Here is a 27,420-nt window from a genome sequence, read left to right as displayed (position 1 = left end):
ACACGCTGAAGCCAGAGACGGGCTTCACCAGTGAATCCCGCCAAAGACAAAATGAACAAAGGGACCAAACCTGGTTTGGCGCGCAAAGTAAATCTCAAGAAGGACCTTTCCAATAAGAAATGGCAAAAAAAGACCAGGGCCATTTTGACAAAATGGGCACCCATGGGTGCTTAACTGCAGCTGCAATTGCAGCCCGCGGTAGAAACACACAATGGTAGGAAAAAGTAAACCACTGCCACCAGCCATTAATTGTAGAAAGTGTAACATAGAAATGTTACATTAGAAACTAGACAAAGGGGATACTAAGTAACCTCTCCAGTAACCTATTGTAAGATAGTGGGTGTGCTGGGTCTAGAAAGTTACAAATGTAAGTAAAGTCAATTTCACTTTACTGCTCTATGAAACAGTAGTTTAAGCAAGAGAAGGTATTTAAAACTTTGAGGGGGAAATCTGGAAGACTTCCCTGTGTCACTGCACTGAAGGTGCTGGGTGATGCAATGTAAAAAGATGATGCCTATCGAGTTTGTCAGACTCTAAAGTCAAAAGACACAGTTTTCAAATCAATGAAAAATGCATGAGAGTGGGAAAAAGGTGGTCCTCTCTCCAGGATAAAAATGTAAAGTCCTGAAGTCCAGCAGAAGAGCTGGGGGTCTCTAGGATAGAAGGGAATTGGCACATTTCTGAGAATTCTCCCTAACAAAGGCTTGTCTAGATTTCATTGGAAGATTTTGTTGTTCTCACATATACTGAGAATCTGTTTAACCTTTTTCCTTCCTTAAACCTTTCCTTTCTGAAACCTCAGAATCTGCAAAGTATAACTAGTGATGTATAAATGCCATTACTGTCCTTGTGAATGAAGTCACCTCAGGGTGTAGGAAGTGTGTAAGAAGCATGACCAAAGAGTATCCACCAACTTGATTGATTCTGAAAAGTATTTTGAAGTATGTTTACAGTGTTACATATCTTGCCCTTTTTAAAGAACGCTTATTTAAAAATTGATGTTAAATAAATAACTTTATAACTGAAACCTTGAGTCTAAGTGTTACTTGGGTACTTGTATTTGTGTATTTCATTGCTACTGTTCTACAGCTCACATTTACCCCTCGTGAGATAGGCCTGGCTGCTCAGCCACACTACCAACTTGTGCAGTACAGACCTAAGCAAAAGGGGGGTTACCTAATACCAAGCAGATAGGTGTGTAATCTCACACAGTGTCACTACATCAATTCTTAGCTAACACTCTTCACCCAGGCTATTCCTCGTCTTACAGAGGCTAAGGGGAGTGGGCAAGTGGATGGGTCAAGGAACAGGCCAGTCTTAGACTTTTACGGTGTGCATTTCTGGGGCTAACTCCTTACTGGGCTAGACTGCAAGGATTTTCTTTCTTGGCCCCCCGAGTTGAGATCCCCCAATCTGCACACCATTGTTAAAGGTTTTTTTTAAAATATAAATCCTCTTCCTCTTTCACACACAGCTTTATCTATCATGTATAAGCACATCAACCATACAGTGACACCAAACCGCCTAGTTTGGTTGCCTTAGGGGCACTCTGCAAAACATCGTCATTGTTAACTGGCATAGTAGCCAAAGTTCAATCGGGAATATTACAAAAAATCCTCTTGGTCTTAGCTGACCTGCCGACTCTGTGGCTGGGCAACCCCCATCACTCGCCTGACCTTGGCCCAGGCGAAATTGCCCGGCCCAGGCCACTAAGGTTATGCCTTAATGCCTTGCTCGACATTAAAAATGAGTGTGTCCCAAAACTAGACTCATACCAGAGGCCATTGCAGAAATAGTTAATCCCACGCCAATCACTTAAATATTTATGCTAAGCCTTCAAAAAGAGGTGTCTTACACACACTTTACTTCCCCCAAAATGTAAACCTGAACTACTGCTGCGTCATCTCACTTGCGTCTTTTGATCTAGCAGAGTTTTGAACATGGCCTATTCAGTTAAAAATGAATCCACATTAAACTGCTCGAAATGGGCCAGCACAGGATGCGTACATGCATGAAAACATTGAGTACATCCTTTATCCTGCGGAGGTTTGTTCACAAATCGACATCCACCTCACCCTGCCAGAATAAACACATCCTTTTTTTTAGACTATTTTTGTTAAAACAATATGAATTTTGATTTCATTGGGCCAGGCCAAAATCCCATGCCAAACTTTAGGTCAAAGTGTGTGGGGGGAGGAGTGGGACATCTGAATTCTCACAGAACACAGCAGTGGTTTTGGACCTATAATGAGAGAGACGCCTCTGTTTATAGTGCCAAGTAGAATCAACGCTGGGCGGCCGGGCTAAGCACTGTATCCAAGGGCAAACCAGAGGACAGAATCTACTTGGTGGAAGCAATTTGCCAAATGTATTCCCTGCACCGCCAGGGAGGCAACCAGGCCTGCCTGAAATTACATGGAGGTGGAGCCTACTAGGTGTGGGCCAGCAGGGCAGCCTTTCCCACACCCTCCTCATGCCTCGGAGATGCCAGAGAGTCACAGGAACTGGGATGGGGACATGAGGGTGGCGGTCTCTAAGCATCTCTGAACTGGCCCACGCTTGCAGCCCCACTGCCTGCAGCCGGCTGTCAAACCATTAAAAGAGTGGTGGTTTTCACTAAGGTGGCTGCAGCAAGGCAGGTGGAGTTAAAGCGCATGGAGCTGGTGGGACAAGACAGAAGCCTTCTTCTGCCATCCTCTTATTCTTCATTTGAAGCACAGAGACCGTGTGACATTTGTGTGTCAAACGCTTTGCTAAGTTTATATAAAGGGAATACTATTTATTTAGTTATTTTCTCTTTGCTGGACTGCATGTATACTGAAACTTCTTGCTTTATCCCTTTGGTTCCATTCTCTTGCCAATGTAAGTGTCACGGATGACAGGTTCTGCAGGATCAAGGGACAGAATAACAGACTATCTCCAAGATGTACAGACCGACACGACTTACTGACCCTACACACACAGTCTAGTCCCAGAGGTCTGCAACCTGCGGTTCTCTAGATGTTTTGAACTAATACTCCCATAATGCTTCACCATTGACTATGTTGGCTAGGGTAGATGGGAGTTGTAGTCCAACCCATCTGGAGAGCCAAAGGTTGCAGACCCCTAGAGTAGAGATCGGAACAGGGTATCACACTAATGGGACTTCAAAGGGATACGTGATGTCTATATAGCATCTCTTTAAAAAAAAAATCCTATGTGTAAAATAATTATTCTGAGATTAAACTTCAATGATTTCCAGTTCAACTGGCTAAAAAAAAATAAGAAATGGTTAACTCCTTTCAGTCAGTCATGTTGATTTCCGCCATTGTGACTAACACACAGAAGAAAGCCGTCATGCTGTACATTTTCATTATTTTTGCCTTTTTTCTTTTCTGGACATGGTGTTCTGTCTCTTGTGTTGGTTTATAAACTCTTCCTAACCTCAAACACCACTTCAGGTGTTAAGCATTGAGCTACCCAGCTGTGATCATGATGTGCAGTACTGAGACTGTTTTAATTTCTGCCCATTAATAAATGCGCCCAGGGGCGATGTCCTCTCTAGCATAGGACATCAATTCTTTACACGCTCTCCCACCTGTTCCAAGCAAGCAAATCCCCTTAAATTGGGTGCCCTCCAACTGCAAACGGTAGTGCCTCTTTCAAATAGAGACAGGATTAAGACATACAAATATATAGTAGTTTGCTCTTGCCTTAAAAATTTAAATTACACTATGCATTTGAAAGAAATGTCTTTTGTTCTTTGAACAATTTCAGTGCTCCACGAATGTTACTGCAGCACTAAGCGTATTTATTATTAAATATGAATGTAGTTAACGTGAGAATGTAATGCAGAGGACATACACAGCGTTAGTACTTGAAGTATTCAGAGTAGTTTTAAGTGTAGAAAATCTATCTGCCACTCCACATCTCACTTAAATCTTCTTTTAACCCCTATGGTGGCACTGATCCCTTGCGCAGAGAGATGCAGATGTGAACACCCTCATTATGGACATCCCGGGGCACACTCATGCTTGTTATGGTCACCCCGGGGCACACTCATGCTTGTTATGGTCACCCCGGGGCACACTCATGCTTGTTATGGTCACCCCGGGCACACTCATGCTTGTTATGGTCAACGCCTCGTTCGATCACACCCCAGTCCTAGATAAAATAAAGATTGTTACCATTACCCCCTGGTGAAGAAAGCAGGTCTGAACCGTAAAGACGCAAAAAACCTAAGGCCCATCACCAACACAAACATTTTGCTAAAAATTCTAGATAAGGTGGCTACAAAACAACTTCAAGCGTACTTTGAGTCAGCTTCTGTATTTCACAAGAAACAATCTTTTAGGTGTAGATCAGACCAATATCGGCCGGAAATTTAGCACATCACTTCTAGACAGTGATGCCAATAACCAACCCACTAACAATTTCACCTCTCTGCATACACCTTTCAAACTCTAACCAAACACAACCCTATAGGTCAACAAACCGCACAGATTTCATTACACCACAACACACAAAACAAACCACACATAGACTCCCACAACAGCACACAAAGGCTACCGACCAGAAAACACCCGAAGCCCAGCAAACGGTGTTAACAGGGCTGAGGCTACCAACAGCACATCACTGCTCTCTTCCCGCTTATTCCCACTAACTCACACCCTTCCCTTTTCAGAGCCGCCAGACCGCCAGGGGACCACTGCGGTGGTGATAGTGCGCAGTACAAATATCCATTAACATCTCAGGGCACTCTCATGCTTGTTATGGTCATCCCGGGGCACACTCATGCTTGTTATGCTCATCCCTGGACACACTCTGGCTTGTAATGGTCATCCCGGGGCACACTCATGCTTGTTATGGTCATCCCGGGGCACACTCATGCTTGTTATGGTCATCCCAGGGCACGCTCATGCTATCTAAAGTGACGGAAGACCTTCCCAGAAGATTAGGATGTTTAGCAATTTTACGAGCAGCAGAAGAGTTTAATCTCGAATTGTTCCACCAGACAATTCACTTTGAATAGACTCCAAGCTTGAACCCAAAGCTTCTGAAATATTGTTAATCAAAATGTGCCCGTTTCTCAAGACATTTCACAAGTTGGTATTCCAGCCGCACCTCACCAATCTGTGCATTTCTTGATACAGAGGCTGCAGGGTGACCTGGAGGTGGAGCAGGTGAAGGTGAACTCTCTGACGCACATGGTGGTGATTGTTGATGAAACCAGTGGCGAGAGCGCCACAGCTGCTCTTGAGCACCAGCTACAGGTCAGTGGGTTATGTGTATATTCTTGAATTCGTGATCGTCTGCTGAATCATGTGGTCCTACATGTACCTTTTTGTCTGCAGCAGCCAGGGTCCCTTTTAGAAAAGCATTTAATTGAGCTGCCTTCAGTTTCATGCACAGGCTCTTGGATCGAGTCACGAGCTTGCTAGAACTTTCTGCTGCAAGGAGTGTCTCATTGAGGGGGGAGGGTTGGACATTTATTTTTGTAATCCTACCCCTTTTATTAGATACCCTTTCACAGTGCTGCAATGTTTAGAGCATGGTGAACAGTTTGAGTTAATGTTGAGGCTTTTTTATTGTTTTACATCTTTTTTTTAAATATTCTGCTGCCGTATTTTGTATTTACCTTGATGTTTCATATTTGTCTGTGAGAAAAAAGAGCTCTGTCTATCCCCCTGGGAAACTGCATACACCGTCGACTTTCTCCCTGCCTTCCTAATTAAACAACTCACTGGCCCAGCACTTAACACACTCCTCTGTATTGTGAACACCTCCCTCACTGAAGGTGCATTCCTGGACTTGTTGACAACGAGGTCTCCTAGGACCACCTCTCGAAAAACCCTTGCTTGACTCAAAGGACCTAGCCTATGTTGCGAAGGGAATAGTTTTCCCCCATCCCCCTAGCTGCAGCCAAGATAAATAAACTCCATCGAACAAAGCGGGGACGAGCCCCCCTGTCCCCCATGATACGAGTGATAGCCCTATAACATGGCAAACTAAACGAATAACATCACTGGATCTATGTGATCACTGCGCCGCCCATAACTGTGACGGCCGAAATGCTGACGCCAGTTACAGCGAGGCGCAGTGATCATATAGATCACTGTGCCCGCTTCCCCGGCCTGCTTTTCCCTTCGTACCTCCACTCCCAACCCCCAACTTGCCTTTCACGGCGGCACACTTTTGTGTGCGTTGCCTGCACCCTGCTATCCCTGCGGCATCAGCTACTCCCACTAACGTGGGTTAGAGCTGACGTCGCAGGGTGCTTTTCTTTTTTTTTTCTTTCTCGTGTCCCGCGCTTACCAAAATGGTAAGCAGGGGATAGATACCCCCGCAATCCCCAACTCCCGTTACGGCGCCCAGAAACCCCTGCAACCCCTGCTCTACTTGGGCGCAGTAAATGTTGCCCTCATTTTGTGCGCCACCAAAGTCGCAGTAACTGCGGGGGCGTACCAATGAGGGCGACATTTTTGTGCGATTCCACATCACCCATGTCTTCGCACTAAGACACCATTTTGTATCAAGCCTAGACGCCATTTTTTTACTAGGTCCAAAAACCACCCCTCTGTGAGGCTGCGGCACTTGCATCCCCGCCCTCCCACACAGAAGGGCCCATCAACACATCAGGCCAGCTCCGCACGAGCCTTGTTCCCACGAAAGTGTATCCGTTCCCTGTCCTCCCAATGTTGCAAATTCCTAGTATCGTTTAAAAGAATGCGCTCTGCGGAGAGCGTGGGACAGAAAACAGGCCACAGCACAAATGCCCATCCATCTCCACTAAACTGCCTGTGTCCCCTCGACCCCAACCCCACCAGAGCCCACCTGGCCTCCCCGTCCCGACCCCCCCCCAACCCAAATTTCTTTCATGCCGATAACCATCTAACCCCCTGGTCTTGCCCATTTCAGATTATCCACCACAGATCTAATCCTGGCCAGCAATATATTTTCCCAATAGCAACACACGTCTGTCTGTATCATGAGGCACCAGGGAAGGCAGGTAGTAGATCAAACCCCTGCAGGAGAAACTTGGGTGCGGGAACTGCGGTATTAACCAAGCCCTGAATGTGGAGTTCGGCATGTCGATATATTATTCTCTCTCCTCACAAGACCCCCTTTCACACGAGGCTCGGGTATCTGCCATTGTTCATGAATTACCGGTTCCTGTTGTTTAGCTTAGATTAGTTAGAATGTATCACCCTCACGACCCGGCTTTCACAGCGGAGATGAGCTCAGCTGACCCACGTGCACCAAGATCGACTGGGAAGCAGCAGCCAATCCGTGCCTGGCATCTCATATGGAGCACACCTATGTATGTCATCCACAACGAGCAACATTACTTTTGCCTTATACTAAATTGTCACTGATGATGCGTTTGCACTTTTTAATGTGCTGCCCGTGTAATTTTTTGGCAGAGAGCTTTCGGGCAGCAGAGTTCTTTGCTGGCATATTAATATTATATAAAACTGTGTTTTCCTTGCAATCTCTCTTGGTCTTATTCCTCGTCTGGGTGTGTCACCTACTACAGACCTATCACAGGCTCCTTTTTCATTGGGAAGCTTATTGAGAAAGTAGTTGCGACCCAATTACTTGCCAAAATTGACCAGTTTGATCTCCTCTGCAATTACCATTTGCCTTCTGCCCCAAACAATGCAAGGGGGGGACAATATGCTCAGAATCACTGACACTGGGGACTTGTGTCTCCTAGTCCTTTTAGGCCTCACAGCTGCCTTTGACACAGTTGTTCGTCATATACTCCTCTCCTCCTCGTCCCCGATAGGATGGGCTTCTCCCTGAACCGCCCTAAAATGGTTTGCATCATACTTATCTGATAGGCACCAGGTCGTACAGATGAGCTCATTCAGATCCAACCGACTCCCAGTCATGTATGGGGTCCCCCTATGGTTCCATTCTCTCCCCAATCTTCTTCAATCTATACATTGAAACCTTGGGAACTGTCCTAAATGACACCAACCGTATGCCAATGACACTCGGCTGTACCTTAAGTCATTGGCCCCCAGGACAACGCTCATCTCTGCGAATGTCCGGCTACTATCCATGGACATCAAACACTTACCTTAAACTGAACCCGAATTTGTCCTCATCTGTCCCCCACCAAACATATTGTGCAACAGAGGCTGAATGACATGTTCCTGGAAAGATTTACCTCTCGGCTGTCAAACTCATCCAAATCCCTGGGATTCATTTTTGACAATAGCCTTTCCTTCCAAAAGCACATAACCTCAAATTCATATACTCCTTCTACCAGTTAATGTTAGCAGTGTGCCAGTTGAAGCCTTTTTGATGACTGTTTCAAAAACTTTGATTTATTACCCAAAGTCATAGCTGTTTCTTTATATGTATTGGTGACTTATTGGGTTGATTGTGGTCTTGTGCAGAAAGGGATGTGACCAAACAATTCATGCTGTACTGCCCTTTTTGGGGTGGAACCAAGCCTGATTTGCATATGGTCTTTCCCCTTTTCCCTTTCTGTAATTGAACAATGGTCTGCAGGGTTTGGGAGAGTGATGCAGCGGTTGATATTAATTTTACACCTTCCAACCATCCCATCTCTTGGTTTGCTATGGACACATTACATTGAAGTAGGTTAAGCTGCTGTCGTTGTTTGTACTCCCAATTATTCTCATTCTTGGATTAAACGAGTGACTAGGTTGAGCACCATTTGTATTGCATAACAAGTTTTTTTTTAAAACAATTTTTATTCGTTTTTTACAACAATCCACATCGAACAAACCCAGCAGTACTTGTCCTAACATTTAAAACATCAAGGAAATATCGTTAAATATCTACTGCTTACCCCCAATCCACCCCCCAACTCGAGCTTACACCACTTCGCCTTCTGCCATTTTCCCTTCTAGGGGTGCCTCCCCATCAATATCCTCTGAGGTATCATCGTTTGAACAGTCCTGAGTGGACTGCTTTAGTGCGGCCACTAAGTGTTTCCAGGCCGTTGGGGTTTCCATATTGTTGTTTCTGCTTCGGTCCATTTCTGGAGAGCGTTCCACCAGATCTCTACCTTTAGGTCTATTACATGCTTTCCACCCCGTGGCAATTCTGCGCTTGGCAAGTATATAAGCCAAGTCCTTGAGTTTGCTCGCATGTTTCAGTTGACGTGGTCTTGGAAACCCCCCTACCATGCATGCCCACATTGATTGCACATTTAGCTTGATCTCTTTCTCATTTCATTTGGGTGCTACTTCCCAATTTCCGGACATGCCCAAAACATGTGTATCATACCTGCATTTTCTTCCCCGCATTTGGGGCATATTTGCCATTCTGTGCTTTTGAATCTGGCTATCCTCTGGTGGTCATGTATGCTCTGTGGGTTACATATAGCTGTATTTGTTGTCGTCTCACATTTCTAGACCCTTTATGATACCTTTGGACCCGCTCCCACAACCCATCTGTCATGAGTTCCCCTGCTTCCTCCTCCCAGTCTCGTCTCAGCTGAGTCGGTTCCTTACCCACACTGGACATCCGCAATTCATAGATTCGGGAAACCTCGTGTCCTCCCTCTGCGACATCATACATTGTTTCAATAGCCTTATCGGGTTGATCATCCAGCATTATTTCAGACCATGTTTCCCTTACACACCGCACTAATCTGGTATAAGTGATATACTATCCTTGGTGTAAACCTGTTTCTTCCACCAACACATTAAATTCTTTCACTTCTCCTTCTTGCCATATGTCTCCCATTGTTGCAATTCCCACAGGTTCCCAGTGCCTATGGATTATCTTCCTCAATTGTACATCTCCTCCAACCAGTGCCACTAGCGGCACCTGCGGAGAACACAGGGTCAGGTTCTCTATGGTCTGGCAAGCCTTACGCCATATTTTCCATCGCAGTTCCAACATCCCCGGGCACCTTTTTATCTCTTGTTTGGGCAGCCATATCCACTCTTTCAAGAAGAACTGGGCACATTCAGATCTCAACAGTCCGGTCTCTGATGTTGAGTCTTCTGCTAACCACTTAGCCACGTATTGTAGCTGACTAGCCAAATTATAGTTCTCAAAATTAGGTCGTTTTATCCCCCCTTTGTCATACGTATTCTGTAGTTTCTATAGGGCTATTCTATTCCTAGTTCCATGCCAGATAAAGCCCCTGCAAATACTCTGAAGTTTAACAAAGAATCGCTTGGGTATCATGTATGGTATGTTCCCAAAAAAGTGTAGTAGCCTGGGTAATACGACCATCTTCAACAGTGCCCCCCTCCCCACCATGGCTAGGGGGAGCCTAGTCCAGAACCTCATGCTATTCTCGATATTTGCTACCGCTTTCACATTGTTATGTTTATATTCTGCTTCCACCGTGTGATAGATGCCAATCCATAGGTATCTAAAGGTGCTGGTTTCCCAAGGTATTTGCAGTACTGGCAGTAGTTTCCGCAGGACCCTATATACCTCCCCAGGGGGAATATGCACGACTTCCTTGGGTTGGCTGCGATGCCCGAGAGCAACGCAAATCGCTCCATTACTTCTAAAATGTATTGTAGATTCTCCTCAGGGTACGTTGGGTATAACAACATGTCATCTGCATATAACGATATTCAGTGTGGTCCCCCTTTTGTATAGATCCCCACTTCCTTGTATTATTGTCTTAGGTATATTGCTAGGGGTTCTAATGCGAGGATGTATAACATCGGGGACCAAGGGCAGCCTTGTCTTGTGCCCCTACTGAGTTGCCACCTTTCTGAGATGATAGCTCTCGCCTTGACTCTGGCTAGCGGTGAGCTATATAGTAATTTCACCCACTTCAGGCACCCGGGTCCCAGCACATATTTTGTTAGGGCTGCCATCAGCCAAGGCCATTTGACAGAGTCAAAGGCCTTTACTGCATCCAGCGATACAATTGCCAACTCACGCGTGTCTCCCTCTGTTTGCTCTATGACACGGTGGAGCCGTCTAAGCTTGTCGGATATACTTCTGTGCGGGACATATCCAGTTTGGTCGGGATGTATTAGTTTGGTTATGATCTGTCTTATTCTATTTGCCAACACAGCCGTGAGTATTTTGCTGTCCTGGTTTAGCATCGAGAACGGTCTTTACGACCCACATTCTATGTTTGGTTTATTAGGTCTGAGGAGTGGGATAAAAATGGCCTCTCTCAGGGATTCTGGCACTATCCCAGTCTCGAATGCCTCATTTAACATTGCCATTAGTGGGGGGAGCACTTCCCTCCTGTACGTCTTGTAAAACTCAGTAGGGAGTCCATCCGCTCCCGGGGTCTTCCTGGTAGGTAGTTGCTCAACCACCGCTTCTATTTCTTCCAATGTAATCGGGGCATCTAAGTTTTCTCGCTCTTCAGCACTTAATTTTGGTAAGCCAATATCCTCTAGTATTTACGCTATCTCGCTTCCTTCGCCTCCTCCCACGTCCTCATACAATCCTTTGTAGAATTCACAGAACTTTCCGTTCACACCCCCTTGGGTATCTAGTATTTGTCCCTTCTCCCCCATTATTGCTCTAATCGTTGGTCTAGGGGTCTTGCTTTTGTATAGCCATGCCAGCAATCTCCCTGGCTTGTCTCCCCCAGCGTGCTGTATTTCTATAGTTTAGGTTACATATTCTCTCCCAGTGCTCTGCACATTCCTTCTGCAATTGGTTTATGTTTTCAGCCCAGTCTCCTCCCGGGAGTCACCTCCTCTACCCAGGACTGTCACTAGTTCTGCCTCCGCCTTCTGCAACTTTCGTAATATGCCTCCCTGCAGCCCTTTAGATTTGGCGATCGCTGATCCTCTCACCGCCACCTTAAATGCTTCCCATAGAGTGCCGGGCCGAATCTACACTCACAGTGTTCTTTCCAAAGTATTGTACGATTTCTTCTCTTAAGTCCTCCCTAAACACTGCATCTTTCAATGCTTCGGTTCTGAGTTGCCATGTTGGGATGCTAGCTCTTGGAGGCACGCATTGCCATGTTACTACCAGTGGCGAGTGGTCCGAGTGGACCCTCTCTTTATATTCTGATCACACTATTTCTCCTGTCATCTCCTGTGAGGCGAACATATAGTCAAGTCCTGTGTACAAATTTTGTGGGGCTGAATAATGCGAGTAATGTCGATCATGTGGGTGGTGTAGTCTCTACATATCCTCCAGCCACAGGTCTCCCAGCAGGGTCCCTAGGGCCCTGGGGGTGGGTTTATCGTATTTCTTATCGGACCTATCTACCCTTGGGTCCAGCGTGCAGTTAAAATCACCTCCCCATATGACCATGCCCCCCAGGTATGGGCTCATCTTATTATATAGGGTCTTAAAGTAGGCCACTGTATCTTGGTTTGGGGCGTATGTATTAATAATGCATATTTCTCTATTTTCAGTCAATCCCGTATTGCTACCATTCTCCCGTCAGGCTCCACCGTGGACTGTAGAAATTGGAAGGGGACATGTGGTGCCACCCAAGTGATCACTCCTCTGGCATAAGCCGGATATGTTGCACCTGTAGAGGTCCCCTTCCATTTTCTCTTTACCTGTTGTTTCTCTTTCGTAAGGTGTGTTTCTTGTATTAGGGCAATAGCTATTTTCTGTCTCCTGGGGTACATCATGAATCTTGTTTCTCTTCAAGTAACTGTTGAGCCCCCTGACATTCCAGGTTACATCTTAAGATCACCCATGACATTCCAGGTTACTATCTTAAGATCACCCATATTTCAACCGTAACCAGTCCCCCCCGCTGACCCTCCTCCCCTTCCACTGCAAGCATAGCAGTGCGTGTGCGTAAGCTCGTTCCCTAACTAATAACACTGCAAAACCCCCAACTCCCTTCCTTCGCCCCCTCCCTTTCCATACCCAACTTTTGCCCAGCTCCATCCCTGGATCTCAGGCGATCCCACATTTAGTCCTTTCTCGGCTTGCCGGTACTAGGAACTCAGCAGGGGTTACCATACTACTGGTAACCTGTCTAAACTGTCTATAGGGGTATGAGAATAGAGTCCGCATATCTCCCGCAATCATGCCACCATGTACCATGCACGCTGCATTCTTCTACTTAACGTCTAGCTTGTGTCCTAGCTTATATGGCTCTAACTTCAAGTCCCAATGTCACAGTTTATACAGCACCTCAGGCTCTGGACTCGCTGCTTCACTTTTCTGTTTCGTCGTCCTTTTTGCTCCTTCCCGACGGGCAGTTCTGTGCATCCAGCCACTCCGTCGCATCTTCTGGGGTTTTGAAAAACAGTGCCCTGTCCTTGTGAAACATCTTCAGCTTCACCCGGTACATCAACATGTACTTAAGACCTGCTTCCTGTAGTCTCTTCTTCACAGTCCCATAGTTCGGTCGCTGCCTCTTCACCAGGAGTGTATAGTCCGGGTACGCCGTGACGGACGCGGATGCCCTTTGTATTGTGCCCCCTTTCCTGGAAAAAATTCTGGGAAATTCTCCCTATCCTGAAAGTTCAATATTTTGCCAATTATCGGTCTCAGGGGAGAGGGGGGGGGTGTGGTGCTCCTGGCGGCGGTTTCCTTGTCAGGGCCCTGTGTGCTCTTTCCACCGCGAACCCTTGGGTAAGCGCTCCTCCCTCAATTTCTTGCAACAGCATGGTCTCAATGTAGTCTGTGGGATTCAGTCCTTCTCCTTCCGGGAGCCCCACGATGCATATGTTTCTGCAGGCCCGTCCTTCCGCTTCCTCTGCTCTGTTTTCCAGGTTGTTCACTTGTTGTCTCAGTATGTGGATCTCCGAAGCATGTGATGTGCAAGCTGCTGTGTTAGTGTTTACTTCTTTCTCCAGTACGCCTGTCCGTTCTGATATTTTCTTAATGTCTTGTCTCAGTAGGTTTACATCCTCTTGCACTGCCCCAATTTTAAGATCCAGTGGTGTGTTAAGTTTAACCATGGCTGCCTCCAGTTTGGTTTCCCATGCTATTTTCAGGTCTGCAATCGTGTCCAGGATCTGTTGATCATTGCGTGCTGGTGCGGAGTCTGTTGGCGGGTTCCTCTCTCTGTTTCTGGCACCTTCTGTTTGTGGTGTTTTCGTGAATTCTTCCATTGTTAACTGCTTCTCCTTCGTTTTTGGCAACTTGGATGCCATTCCGGTGCCACCTAGTGTATCAATTCGCATTGGTTGGGGCCAGTCTTTTGGATCCTTCGGCTTGCCTCGGCTCGTGTGGTGCTTATGATTTAATTGGGGGCTGCCAGCTGCGCTTGCGATGTGGGGTGCGTCTGTAGATATTAGTGCAAATTGAGGTGCACTGATTAGACAAGTGGGTTTAGTGTCAGAGATCTCTTATTGCATCTCCCTAGCTTGGTCGTGGCCCCTATGCCTCCTCAGTCCGGCGGGGTTGACCTTCCTTAACTGCCTAGGTTGCTGTTAAAATGTATGCCTCGTGGCGTCGTTCAGTGCAGTTTTCATTCCTCCCTGTGCTGGGCTGTGCTTGCTCTGACTAGTCTTCCTGCGGGCCCATGAGGAGGGCGGACCTTTGATCATCCGGGGGGTGCTCCTCCAATCCTTTGGCCAGGTCAGTGCTCTGTTTGCCATCGTACCGTGTTCTTCTGATCGGTCCGGGAGTCCTCCCCGGTCTGGTGATCAGATGTCAGCCTGCGTGCCGACCTCTGAGTCTGTCTGCACAGGACTGGCCAAGACCGCGTAGCACTGTCCTTACCCCCCTCGCCCCTTTGCTTGACTGGGTGTCCTCTCGGGTCTGGTAGTTGGGTATCCACCTGCGTGCTGACCTCGGGGACTGGTGACGAGGTCCTGGTCGAGCCTGTATTCAGTCTTTGTCCGCAGCAGTTGCCACCATTGTGTGCTGGTATGCCTTCCAGTTTTGCGTGGGTAATGGTCTCACATTCTGCTATTGGCCTTGTTTGGCATTTGCCCCGTTGTGGTCTTGCAAGGGTCCCCCCCCCTGGTTTCACATGTCGGTGGCACCTTCAGTATCCGCAAGCATTGATCATTACTTGTCCCGGTTGCGTGCCTGAGGTGGGAGTGTATACTAATAGCTGCATTCCGCTTGGCCCGGACAGCGTGACTTCGCCGCAACTGCTGTCACTGGTCGCAGCTCTGTGTGGTCTTCTCGGGCACTTTATGGGGTGGTGCCAATCTCTCGCATCTTAATGTGCGTTAGTAGTAGTCCGGGCGGCACTTTCCTTTTGTCGCGCTTCCTCACCCGACCTGACCGCACCGAAGCGCTGGAAGGTCATGCGCGCACCGGTCCGGGTCAGTCGCACTGAGAAGTTTCTTAGAATCCGTCTGGCAAGTGGCTGTAGGTCTCCGCATATCACACTGCCTAAGGGCAGTATGCATTGGGTTGGGCTTGAATTATTCGGTGTTCAAGCGCTCCTCGATCCGCCTCTCCTGGTCTCCTCGCTTACCCTCAGGGTAACGGGGTCTGCGAGCACTACCACCATCAGCCTTCTCAGCGCTCGTTCTATCCTCGTTGGTAGGACTGTGCAGTTAACCTTCTCTCTGCATAACAGTATCAGTCTTTTGGAAACAGTAGCTGCTGTAGGTCCTTTGTTCTGGGAGCGCCGCCATCTTCTTTTTCAACGCAGCCGGGCTCCATCATGACTTTTGTTCATTTAGTTACATTTCAGCACCGCTGGGCTTCCCGATATCGCGGTCCCAGTGTGCACTGTATATTCCCACAGCTAGATTTTCATGTCTGGTGCTTTTGTAATGGCATCAACAAGCGCGCGTTTGTAGGATCTTGCCGGATCAGTGGGAGCCCCGGAGAGAAGCGTCCTAGCTCATGGCTGTTTAGCCACGCCTGTGCATAACAAAAGTTAACTAAAAGAAAATGCTCTGTAAAAGATGCTTGTGTTTTCAGTAAATTGCATAACAAAAGTTAATACATAAATTCTTTATTTTTGGTATAAATACAGGAAGAATATAATGTGCCCGCTTTGTTACTTTTATTCCAGAGATTAGGTGAGCGCTGGGCTGCTGTGTGCCGCTGGACAGAAGACCGTTGGAATAAACTGCAGGAGACCCACATCCTGTGGCAGCAGCTGCTGGAGGAGCAAGTAAGAAATTGTGTTGGCGGCCATCTTCAATGGCAAAATTCCTCCAGTGGCTCACTGTTGCCGTTGGAGCAGTTTTTGTGGTGTTTAGCTGTTCAAGCAAACCCAAGCTACATAACCTGTGACTACTATGGTTTACGTCTTTTCATTGTGCAAAAGCAAAGGAGTGCAAATGGTCACTATTATTTTACAGTGGGTTTCTGGGACATATACCGTTCCAATAGCGGTAACAGGCTTGGTTCTAGAGGAAATGGAGGCCCGGTGGCAACCTAGTGGCCCACAATGTTGGCCCACATTGTTGGCCCACCAGATTGTCCATCCAAGTAGCAACATGTGAAGGGTGCAGAATGATCTTTTGCCTTGAGCTGCAAAAGGTCTTGCACCAACCCTGTCCGTTGGCAAATGTAATGTTTATTCAATGTTCACAATGAAACCGCGATTAATCATCCTCAAAATACCTTTTGGGAAAGGCTTGTGAAAGTACTTTTCCACCGATGTTCAGAAGTTATGCCGAGTACAGAATTTAATTCTCGTTAAAATTATTTCAGTTGAATAATTCAGAGAAATATTCACATCCCAATCAGCAAAATGTGACTACTTTTATTGGATCTATTGAATACACATCCTAGTGGCATTACATTTGAAATTTTCATTTTGTACATAGGTCCCTCTTTACTGCCCCTTCATCTCCATCACGTAGACCATCTCATTACACAGGATCAGAGTGTTCATATTCCTGACCCAATGTATGAAAAGGTTTTAATAAGTTTGTGTGTGCATTGCCCCTTCTGAAACCATGATTCACCTGCAAGTATTGGGCTCCTCGCGCACAGCCTGGTTCCTTGTCAAGATGTTTCATTCCGTCCAGGTACACAGTCCTATAAGGGATTTGGTTCTAAGCACCCACACTACAGCAGGCATCACCCAATCAGGTGATCTAGGTCGGGTCCTTCATCATGTAGTGTAGTTGGACTACTCCTCTTCCAGGGGCTTGCTGCTAACAATTCCCTTGACGGCATCGCAAAGTGCCACCCATTTGTATCCTTGTTAGGCAAAGTTTGTATGCAGTACCCTCTGGGACCACTACACATAACAAGGACTACAGGTGTAAGCAAAACCAACCTTTGGTATAAGTCGGTACTACACAGTTTTGGTAGTGTTGCTGCGCAGCCAGGCTTATCTCAAGAGGGGAATGTGAGCTGTAATTATGTTACACAGAGGTCTACAATCACAAGTATTCAAATAGACCCTTATATTCAAGGTTTCTTGGTAAAACACTTATTAATTTATTTTACAGTCAGAAAACATTCACTAGAATGAGGCAATCTATATTGCACGAAAATATACTTCAGTACTTCACAATATCAGTTTGAGAAATTTAAACTACTTTGAAGGAGGAGCAAAATGGCATTCAGAGTGTTTGAAGTAGGAGCAAAAAGGCATAGGTTAATAAAAAGAAGCTTACAGTTATTCTTAGACAGTGCAAATAGTTTGAATTCACCAGAGGAGTCAATTCAATGCAATAGGTTAGGCCAAAGTCAATGGGCTAATGTCTTGTACAGGATAGGCAGTTCTGGTAGTGAAACGGAAAAGTATTTGCCAAAGTTCTTAGAAGTAGTTTGTAAAAGAAAGATTCATATGCTGGGTCACAAGCTGACTAGAGCTGCAAGTTGCCAAAGTTTCAAGCACTTTCACAGTGAGAGGTAAGTTATCTTGGTCGGGTTTTCACAGTACCTTACAATGAAGAAAAAGATGCAGCTGAAGACATCAGTTCCTGGCAGTTCCTGCAGATCTCGCTGTTCCTGAGCCTCAGTCGTGGGGACAAGAGGGAGGACGTTGGGGGACTCCTGCACTGGGACTGGTCAAAAAGCTGGCAACAGTAAAGGCAAATCTTCAATTCCGGTAGCTGTAGACAAGCACACAAACTGATGACCTTCTCCCTGGTTATTAGGTTTCCTGCAGCACTCTGAGGAAAATACAACCAGCTCCGAGAATGGTATGCAGGTGCCTTAAGGTTCGAGATGATTGGTCCCACCAACTCAAAGGGAGAAGTCGTCCTTGAAGGGCTACCCTGTCGAGATGAAGTTGGCGATCCGGACCTGCAGCAGGGCTTCACCACGCAAACCAAAGGTCTAGGAGTTGCTGCAGCCTCCTCTTCCAGCTCGTCTTCGGTTCTTTCGTTCCAGTGGTCGACGGCCTTCCAAGCCAAGAGACTCACCTTTTATCCAGTTTCCTCCCATTCATTCCAGCCTAGCTGCCACTCACCCAGCAGGGTGGCTGTCCTTGCCGGACAGTCAGCCAGCCAATCACGCCAGAGTGCATTTGGGTCTCCTAGGAGACTAAGCATAGGGAGTTTCGGGCACCTCCCTCACTTCCTGCCCACCCAAGACACTCGGGCGCCAGAGGCGGTCTTCAGCCCAGAAGCCCGCCAAAGGCATAAGAACAAAGGGACCAAACCTGGTTTGGCGCGTAGACAAACTCAAGAAGGACCTTTCTAAAAAGAAATGGCGAAAAAAGACCGGGACCTGTTTAAACAAAGGGGGCTTAGACGCCATCTTGAAAAACATGGCTCCCACGATTTACTGCTACCAGTGTTCGCGTCAGGAAAAACCATGGTAGTTCGTTGTAAAACCACTGCCACCAGCCATTTCGAGAGGAAAGGGTAGCATTTGACTGCTAAATGATTTTCTAGACATAGGGGATACCAAGTAACCCCTCCAGCATTCTATTGTAAGATATGGTGTGCTGGGTCTAGAAATTTGTAAAGACTAGTAAAGTCAATTTCACTTTACTTTCCCTGGGAAACAGTAGTTTATCCCAGAGAAGGTATTTAAAACTTGGGACAGCCCAAAAGGCTTCACCTGTGTCATTGCACTGAGGGCGCTGTGGGACACAAATGAAAAGATGATGCCTATGGAGTTGTCTTTAACTCTATAATCAAAGAACACAAGAGTAAAACACATTCAAAATACATGAGAGAGTGGGGAAAATAGGCTCACACTCTCTCCAGGTAAAAAAATCAGGTCCTCAAAATCCAGCAAAGTTGCTGGGGGTCTATAAGGTGAAGGGAATTAGTACATTTATGAGAATTCTTCCTAACAATCCTTGGACATTCCTGGGGTTGCATTATCAATAAGAGAAAAGTCGATTTCTTTGTTTGCATTCTGTAAAAGCTGTGATATCTATAACACAACCATTCATTCTCCTTTTTCGAAGTGGGGGAAATGTACCATGTTTTAGTTGTTTTGGAAATCTTTGCTCTAATACGGATAGTTAAACGCCAGTCTGATTCTAAGAAAAAAAACTAGTAATTACTGTGTCATGTTTCTGTTAGAATTTCTTTTTTTGTGCTGTTTTCATAGCGGTAGCGAAACATTTTTAATCCTACGTCCTCCATTCTTGTAGGATATTCGGCATCTCTTGACGGGGACCAATACTTGAAGCGTACTGCTACAAGGAATTGGAATGCATGGTCCCTTCATGCCTGTCTATACCTCTCCCACGCCCCACCGGCTCCCCTGCCTTGCCATCCTTCATGTGTTAGGAGCATGACTTGTGCAGCTCAGCTTTATCTCTGCCAGCATTTATTTTATGACTGCTCAGCATTTCTGACCTCGGAGGGGCGTTTCCTGCAGTGCATGTCCATTGCTTCAAGCTAGTTGTTTCCTCTTTGTGGCCTTATTCCAGCAGATCCACATTATATTTGCCATCAGTGTTTAGGCCCAGATAATTCCTGCAACGTTTTCTTTGTGACACCCATTTCAGCACACTCTCCGATAACATCTCTGCAGGTGCGCATGCATGTGTTTCTGCCAGCCTGCCACACAGGTCCTAGAGATCCTGGGATAAAAGAACATCAAGGTGAGTGATGTTATTTTGTTCCCTTCTACCTTAGACTGGGTGCTAGCCTCTGTCTTTTCCCTAAATTAAGATGCTTCCTGGACTGCGTACTTTCACCATACTTGTGTGAGGACTCTTGGAACTACAATTGTGCGTACCAAGGGGCCTTCTGGACCTGTATGCCATGACAAAATAGTTGGTGTTTTCTGGGCCTACCAGCATTAACTATAAGCGATCTGTGGCTTCTACAATGCTTGCCGGTCCTTGGTGTCCATCAGTCCAATGACTCAAGTCTTTGGTTGGATTCACGAGTGAAGCCGGCCTCTGGCTCGAGCATGTCCGGCAGAGGCAGGAAGTGAGGGAGGTGCCTGAAACTCCCTGTGCTTAGTCTTTTTGGTTACAGGAATGTACCCAAGGGTGATTGGCTGGAGGGCTTTCCTCTGAGGACAGCCACCAGGCTTTGTGTTGACAGGTAGACTTTGAATGAATGGGAGCAACCTGCATAAAAAGTGAGGCTTTTTGGCTTGGAAGGCAGAGTCGACCACTGGATGAAGGAATCCGAAGAAGAACTTGGAAGAGACTCCTGCTGCAACTCCTGGACCGTTGGCTTGCCGGGTGAAGCCCTGCTGCAGTGCTGAAGCTCTGAATTTGCCTCGACTAGAGAAGACTTGCAGAGGATGACTGCTCCCCTTCGGTTGGTGGGACCAATCGACCCCAAGACCAGCTCTTCTGGAAATCCTCTCGGAGCTGGCTGTACTTCCATTGCTGCTGCAGGAACCGAAGTACCAGGGAGAGGAACACCAGAATCGAGTGAATGTCTTTAAGTCGGACCCGAGCTTTTATCATTCTACAATGCATCTTACAATGCAGTACAATGGGGTACACCTGTTTTGCCCTAGACTAACACTCGAGGATTTTTGGTTACTCTAGGTGTGCTAAATGGACAAGCTGGTGGCAGCAGACTTTTTACAATTTTTTTGGGAGCATTTCATGTTAGTCTTTCCGTGTTTACCGCATTTGGCTACTAACTGTGGCTAGTGATCAAACATGGCCATGCCACAAGACTTTTCGCTTGTCCTTAGGCCATCTTGTCTTTTAGCCTTCTTCCTGGCCTGTGAGGCCTGGAAAATTGTTATTGTTATTGTTATTTTGCACTTATATAGCGCCTTATATACCATTGGTATGGTCTGAAGGCGCTTGTAGGTTGAACGCCCTTGGGAACCGAAGTTCAGATCAGTAGAGAGAGCAGGGAGAGTCAAACGGTGCGTGTGAGCACTGGGTATGTGTGCAGCTCGTGCAGGACTCGTGTAGTAGCTGCTTCTTAGCGGTAGGTGTGGTGGTTGAGAGATCAGGAGAATGTGTTCGTTCTGGCAGGATTTATCCGGAACGGATGTGGCTGCGTTAGGCCTGAGGAAAAAGCCTGGCTGGGGGTGTGGAACCAGCAGTGATTACATAGAATGATGTGGAGTAAGCGGCGGAATGTTGGTATGAGAACAGTTATACCGAATGGTGTCATAGTATCTCTGTGTTCTAGTTGAGTGGTGATGTAAGGAGAGAGTAAGCATGGTGGTGTGGTATGATCGGTTATATGCTCTTTCAGTGAGCACACTTCTAAATGCAACTTTCCCAGAGAGGGTACTGGGCGCACTTCTAAATACAGTTTTCCACAGAGAGGCTATTGGGCACACTTCTAGATTCAGTTTACTAGAGGCTATTGGGCACACTTCTAAATGCAACTTTCCAGAGTGTCTATAGGATACATTTCTATAGTCAACTTTCACAGATGCTATTGGGAACACATCTAAATTCGACTTTATAGAGCGTCTGTTGGGAACACTTCTAAATTCGACTTTACAGAGCGTCTATTGGATACACTTCTATAATCAACTTTCACAGAGGGTATTGGTTACACTTCTAAATGCAACCTTCACAGCGATGCCATTGGGCGCATTTCTAAATTCCATTTTCTACGGAGAGTCTACTGGGCGTACTATTAAGTCAATTTTCAGAGAGGCTGTTGGGAACACTTCTAAATTCGATTTCCTAGAGAGACTATTGGGCACACTTCTAAATGCAACTCTCAGAGGGGCTATGGGTACACTTCTAAATTTCACTAAGGGGATATTGGACATACTTCTAACGCAACTTTCACAGAGTGTCTATTGGGAACCCTACTAAAATCACAGCTAGGTTATTGAGCACACTTCTAGATGCACCTTTCCAGAGTGTCTATTGGGCACACTTCTAAATGCAACTGTCACAGAGGATCTTGGGTACACTTCTAAATTCAGTTTACCAGAGAGGCTATTGGGCACATTTCTAAATTCATGGAGAGGCTATAGGGCACACTTTCTTAATGCATCTTTCACATGTTAACATTCACAATTCCATCTAGATGCGACGTAGGCCAATATTCACATCTCCATCTAAGTGTGGACAAGCTAACATTCACAATTCTATCCAAGAGTGGACATGCCAACATTCACAATTCCATCCAAGTGTGGACATGCTAACATTCACAATTCTATCTAAGAGTGGACATGCTAACATTCACAATTCTATCTAGGTTTGGACATGCCAGTATTCACAATTCCATCTAAGAGTGGGCATGCTAACATTCATAATTCTATCTAAGTGTGGACATGCTAAGATTCATAAAACTTGAGAATCTATCTAAGTGTGGCATATGCTAACGATCATATTTCTGTCTAGATTTGGCGCAGGCCAAACCCGAGATTCCATCCAAGTGTGGCACATGCTAACAATCACATTTCTGAAAATCCATCTAGGTGTGGCACATGCTAACAGTCACATTTCTGTCTAAATTTGGCGCAGGCTAGTCTTTGTGGTTCACTCGTGGTATGGTTAGCATTATTCCATCTAGATGCGACGCAGGCCAATATTCACAACTCCATGAGGTCAGAGGGGGAGAGGGAGGCAGCTTCGGTTCTCGCTAGGGCTAGGCGCGCAGTTTTTAGGGAGGGGAAAGGGTGCAGTCGGGCGGGGGGAGGTGGCAGGGGTAAGATGGCAAGGCGGGGGGTGGGTGATTGCAGGGTGGGGCGTGGTAGTGAGGGGAGCGGGCATGGGCAGTGCAGGCGGGTCGGCGGTGTGGTTCAGGGGATGAGAGGTATTGGGGTGAGTGGCGGTGTGGTTCAGGAGATGAGTGGTCATGGGGTGGGTGGCACGCCATCGTGCCCCCCTGGCTTGGTGTTTAGAGAGGGTGCTGGCAGGGATTGCGGAGGAGGGTGGGTTGTCTTGGGAGGGCGGGGGGCGGGAAGGAGGGCAGATCGGAGAGTGGAGGAGGTCCACGGGAGTAGTTTCTGACGGGCACTGGTGGAGTTGGTGCGCTCATGGTTGGTGTGAGCTTTGGGTTGATTTAGGAGGGTTTTCTGATTGTAGTTCTAGGATCGGTGACCCACCTTTTTTTGGCACACTTCTTCGTTCAACTAGTCAAGTAACTAATTGGTGCTTCTAAGCAATTGGGTATACTTCTAACTGCAATTTGGTACGCTTCTAGATGCAATTGGGTACACTTCTAAATGCAGTTGGGTATACTTCTGAATGACAATGGGTACACTTCTAAATGCAATTGGGAACAATTCTAAGTTCAACTTTTTCAGGGAGGCTAATGGGCGCAACTTCTAAATGCAATTGGGTGCGCTTCTAAATGCAATTGGATCACTTCTAAATGAGAGTGGGAACACTTCTAATTTCAACTTTCACAGAGAGGTTATTAGAGATTCCATCTAGGTGTGGCGTATGCCAACAATCACTGGTTGACATTATACTGCAGGCCATTGAAATGTAGGTTAGAGTGGCAGGAGCTTTCTGGAGTAGAGTAATTGCTCTACCCTTCACCCAAGCCAACACTTACGGTTTTGATGGTGTCTGGTGGCTTCCTTGGCTTCCCCTGCGGACACCTGCTGACACTTCCTGGAGCCGCCTCTGTTGGAGCCGCCCTTGGCCTTGCGGCCCTTCGCCGCAGGGGCTGCCGGGCAGAGGGCTGCCCTGGGAAAGTCGAGGATAAAGGGGAGGTGGACCAATCAGGGCCCGGAGGATGGAGGGGGAGGCGGAACTGAGCAGGGGAAGCCTGCAATGCTGACTCTTAGCCCGCGAGGGCCGCGGTGAGCAGGCTCGATACGAGCCTCGGATGGCTCTTTGAAATCAGCCAATAAGGGACCGGGGATGGGCTGAGGGGCGGGAGGAAGGAGGAGGCCAAGCTGGGAAGCAGTGGGGAAAGAGGGATGCAGGCAGGGGCAGGGGGCCCAAACCAGGCCCGAAATTAGTCCAAACAGAGGCCCAGGAGGGTCCTCCGATGGATCAGCTCACCTGCAGCGCCTGGTGGAAAAGGCAGCAGCGGTGAGCAGGCTCGATACGAGCCTCGGATGGCTCTTTGAAGTCAGCCAATAAGGGACCGGGGATGGGCTGAGGGGCGGGGGAGGAAGGAGGAGGCCAAGCCGGGAAGCAGTGGGGAAAGAGGGATGCAGGCAGGGGCAGGGGGCCCAAACCAGGAACGAAATTAGTCCAAACAGAGGCCCAGGAGGGTCCTCCGATGGATCAGCTCACCTGCAGCGCCTGGTGGAAAAGGCAGCAGCGGTGAGCAGGCTCGATACGAGCCTCGGATGGCTCTTTGAAATCAGCCAATAAGGGACCGGGGATGGGCTCAGGGGCGGGAGGAAGGAGGAGGCCAAGCTGGGAAGCAGTGGGGAAAGAGGGATGCAGGCAGGGGCAGGGGGCCCAAACCAGGCCCGAAATTAGTCCAAACAGAGGCCCAGGAGGGTCCTCCGATGGATCAGCTCACCTGCAGCGCCTGGTGGAAAAGGCAGCAGCGGTGAGCAGGCTCGATACGAGCCTCGGATGGCTCTTTGAAGTCAGCCAATAAGGGACCGGGGATGGGCTGAGGGGCGGGAGGAAGGAGGAGGCCAAGCCGGGAAGCAGTGGGGAAAGAGGGATGCAGGCAGGGGCAGGGGGCCCAAACCAGGAACGAAATTAGTCCAAACAGAGGCCCAGGAGGGTCCTCCGATGGATCAGCTCACCTGCAGCGCCTGGTGGAAAAGGCAGCAGCGGTGAGCAGGCTCGATACGAGCCTCGGATGGCTCTTTGAAATCAGCCAATAAGGGACCGGGGATGGGCTGAGGGGCGGGAGGAAGGAGGAGGCCAAGCTGGGAAGCAGTGGGGAAAGAGGGATGCAGGCAGGGGCAGGGGGCCCAAACCAGGCCCGAAATTAGTCCAAACAGAGGCCCAGGAGGGTCCTCCGATGGATCAGCTCACCTGCAGCGCCTGGTGGAAAAGGCAGCAGCGGTGAGCAGGCTCGATACGAGCCTCGGATGGCTCTATGAAATCAGCCAATAAGGGACCGGGGATGGGCTGAGGGGCGGGAGGAAGGAGGAGGCCAAGCTGGGAAGCAGTGGGGAAAGAGGGATGCAGGCAGGGGCAGGGGGCCCAAACCAGGCCCGAAATTGGTCCAAACAGAGGCCCAGGAGGGTCCTCCGATGGATCAGCTCACCTGCAGCGCCTGGTGGAAAAGGCAGCAGCGGTGAGCAGGCTCGATACGAGCCTCGGATGGCTCTTTGAAATCAGCCAATAAGGGACCGGGGATGGGCTGAGGGGCGAGAGGAAGGAGGAGGCCAAGCCGGGAAGCAGTGGGGAAAGAGGGATGCAGGCAGGGGCAGGGGGCCCAAACCAGGAACGAAATTAGTCCAAACAGAGGCCCAGGAGGGTCCTCCGATGGATCAGCTCACCTGCAGCACCTGTTGGAAAAGGCAGAAGCGGTGAGCAGGCTCGATACGAGCCTCGGATGGCTCTTTGAAATCAGCCAATAAGGGACCGGGGATGGGCTGAGGGGCGGGAGGAAGGAGGAGGCCAAGCTGGGAAGCAGTGGGGAAAGAGGGATGCAGGCAGGGGCAGGGGGCCCAAACCAGGAACGAAATTAGTCCAAACAGAGGCCCAGGAGGGTCCTCCGATGGATCAGCTCACCTGCAGCGCCTGGTGGAAAAATCCTTAAATTGACTTCCAGTGCTCGGGAAAGATGGGGCTTTTGGTGGGCTGCTGGAGGTACTATGTGCGTTTGCTGCCAGAAAGTGGGCTTGGGACTGTCTGGTCCCAATCCACAAACTGGTGCTAGTTTGTCTGAGTCGTAGGGATGAGTTTTGCCGCCAGTGGTCCTAATTGGACCACTGCTGGGGGGTGTGTGGGGGTCAGATCTGTCATTGGCTAGTGGGAGCTGCTGATCTTACCTGGCTTTTCGGATAAGGGGACCCCAGCACCCACTCCAGATCCTGGAAGAAACTGAATGAGCCAAAACTACTGTCCAGCAGCAAGACTTGCGAGGAGACCATGCACCTGTCGGAAGAAGGCTTGGCGACCAACTTCTGCTGCTTCCCTGGTAGAGCCCTATCCTTTGGAAGATCTGAAGCAGTCCTGCGAAGGAGCTGAGACCCTTGGAGTGGTGGGAACATCCATTCTCAACGTCTGCTCAGAGTCCTCCAAAGAAGAGCCTTCTGAAGGGCCCCTGGACAGCCCTTTGGCCCGATCAGCTCTGAGTTTGGGCTGCAGTGTTGCATATGTTGCCATTCCGAGGTGAGGCCTGGACCCTGGGGATCTACAGCCTGTGCAACAAGACTTACCTCTGCACAAATGTGTGGTTCTAGCATCAAGGAGACCCGAGATAGGAGGGAAAGTCTAACCGCGGAAGTGAATCCCTATTTGTCGCCGTGCTTCAGTGGCCATCGTCAGAAACTGATTACCTGCATCCATTCCTTTCCTGAGAGGGGCCCTGCATCAAGTTCTGCTGCGTTCTTCAACTGGGAGACCTTGCACCAGCATTAGACACCGACCAGAGAGCTGCTCGAACCTGCAACCCGTGGGAATCCAGGCCTGAGACTGAAGACAGGAAAAGCGTCTTTGGACCCTCTTCAATCGTCCTGCCAAGTCATGTGAAGAATCGGAGTATGGGGGTGAGTTGTAGCAATACCTACCTGAACCCCTTTAATAGCTTTAAAACATTTGGTAACTTTTAGAAACTCTTAGATTACTTTGGCTTTGCCATTGCTTGTTCCCACAAGCACTCCGAAAGTCTGGAACATGTTTGTTAGCTAGTTTAACTCGTCCCCTGACACTTGGAACTGTTTACTGGACCCCAGAGACCCTACCTTAATTTTTTCCAGCTTCACAAAACTGTATGGAACGTTACTTAACTTTTGGGCACAAGGGCCCATACATTTTAGGGATGGACTTCCGAAGTTAGGATTCAATCTTTGTGGACTAGTAGTGTGAATACTGATCTGTACGTTCCTTTTCAGGGGTTCGATATGTATGTTGCCCTACTCCAGTAATTGTATATATGCATGTAATTTTTAGTATTGTGATCATATTACCTGTTAGTCATTTTTCAGTATTATTTGGCCATAAGTAAAGAAGTATTTTCATATCTGTTTGTCTAAGTCTGTCCCTTGACTATTTTACGTGTGTTCTCATTGTGGGCCCCTTACAAGCTCACTACCTCTTGAGACTTAGCATAGACAACTTGCCTTGCTACCTTGAACTGGTTTGGCTACAGCTCCCAGAGTTGTCCCTGTCACTATACTAGGAGACAGATGTATCAGAGTATAGAAAATCAG

At 47.9% G+C, this 27,420-nt stretch overlaps 1 protein-coding gene across 5 annotated transcripts in view; it reads left to right on the top strand.

The window, feature by feature from the left end:
- UTRN (utrophin) overlaps window positions 1–27,420 on the top strand; it is a 2,010,688-nt gene that overhangs the window by 466,672 nt on the left and 1,516,596 nt on the right. For all 5 annotated transcript variants that reach the window (XM_069606729.1, XM_069606726.1, XM_069606725.1 and 2 more), the window contains 2 exons: window positions 5,133–5,252; window positions 15,863–15,964. In XM_069606729.1, coding sequence (XP_069462830.1) covers window positions 5,133–5,252; window positions 15,863–15,964 — 222 coding nt within the window. The remainder of the gene's footprint in view (window positions 1–5,132; window positions 5,253–15,862; window positions 15,965–27,420) is intronic.

This window comes from Ambystoma mexicanum, chromosome 4p, assembly GCF_040938575.1.
Source record: "Ambystoma mexicanum isolate Mex_15411 chromosome 4p, UKY_AmexF1_1, whole genome shotgun sequence".
NCBI classification, from domain to species: domain Eukaryota; kingdom Metazoa; phylum Chordata; class Amphibia; order Caudata; family Ambystomatidae; genus Ambystoma; species Ambystoma mexicanum.
The sequence above is the reverse complement of the archived record's forward strand: the minus strand, read 5'-3'. Positions and strand labels throughout refer to the sequence as shown.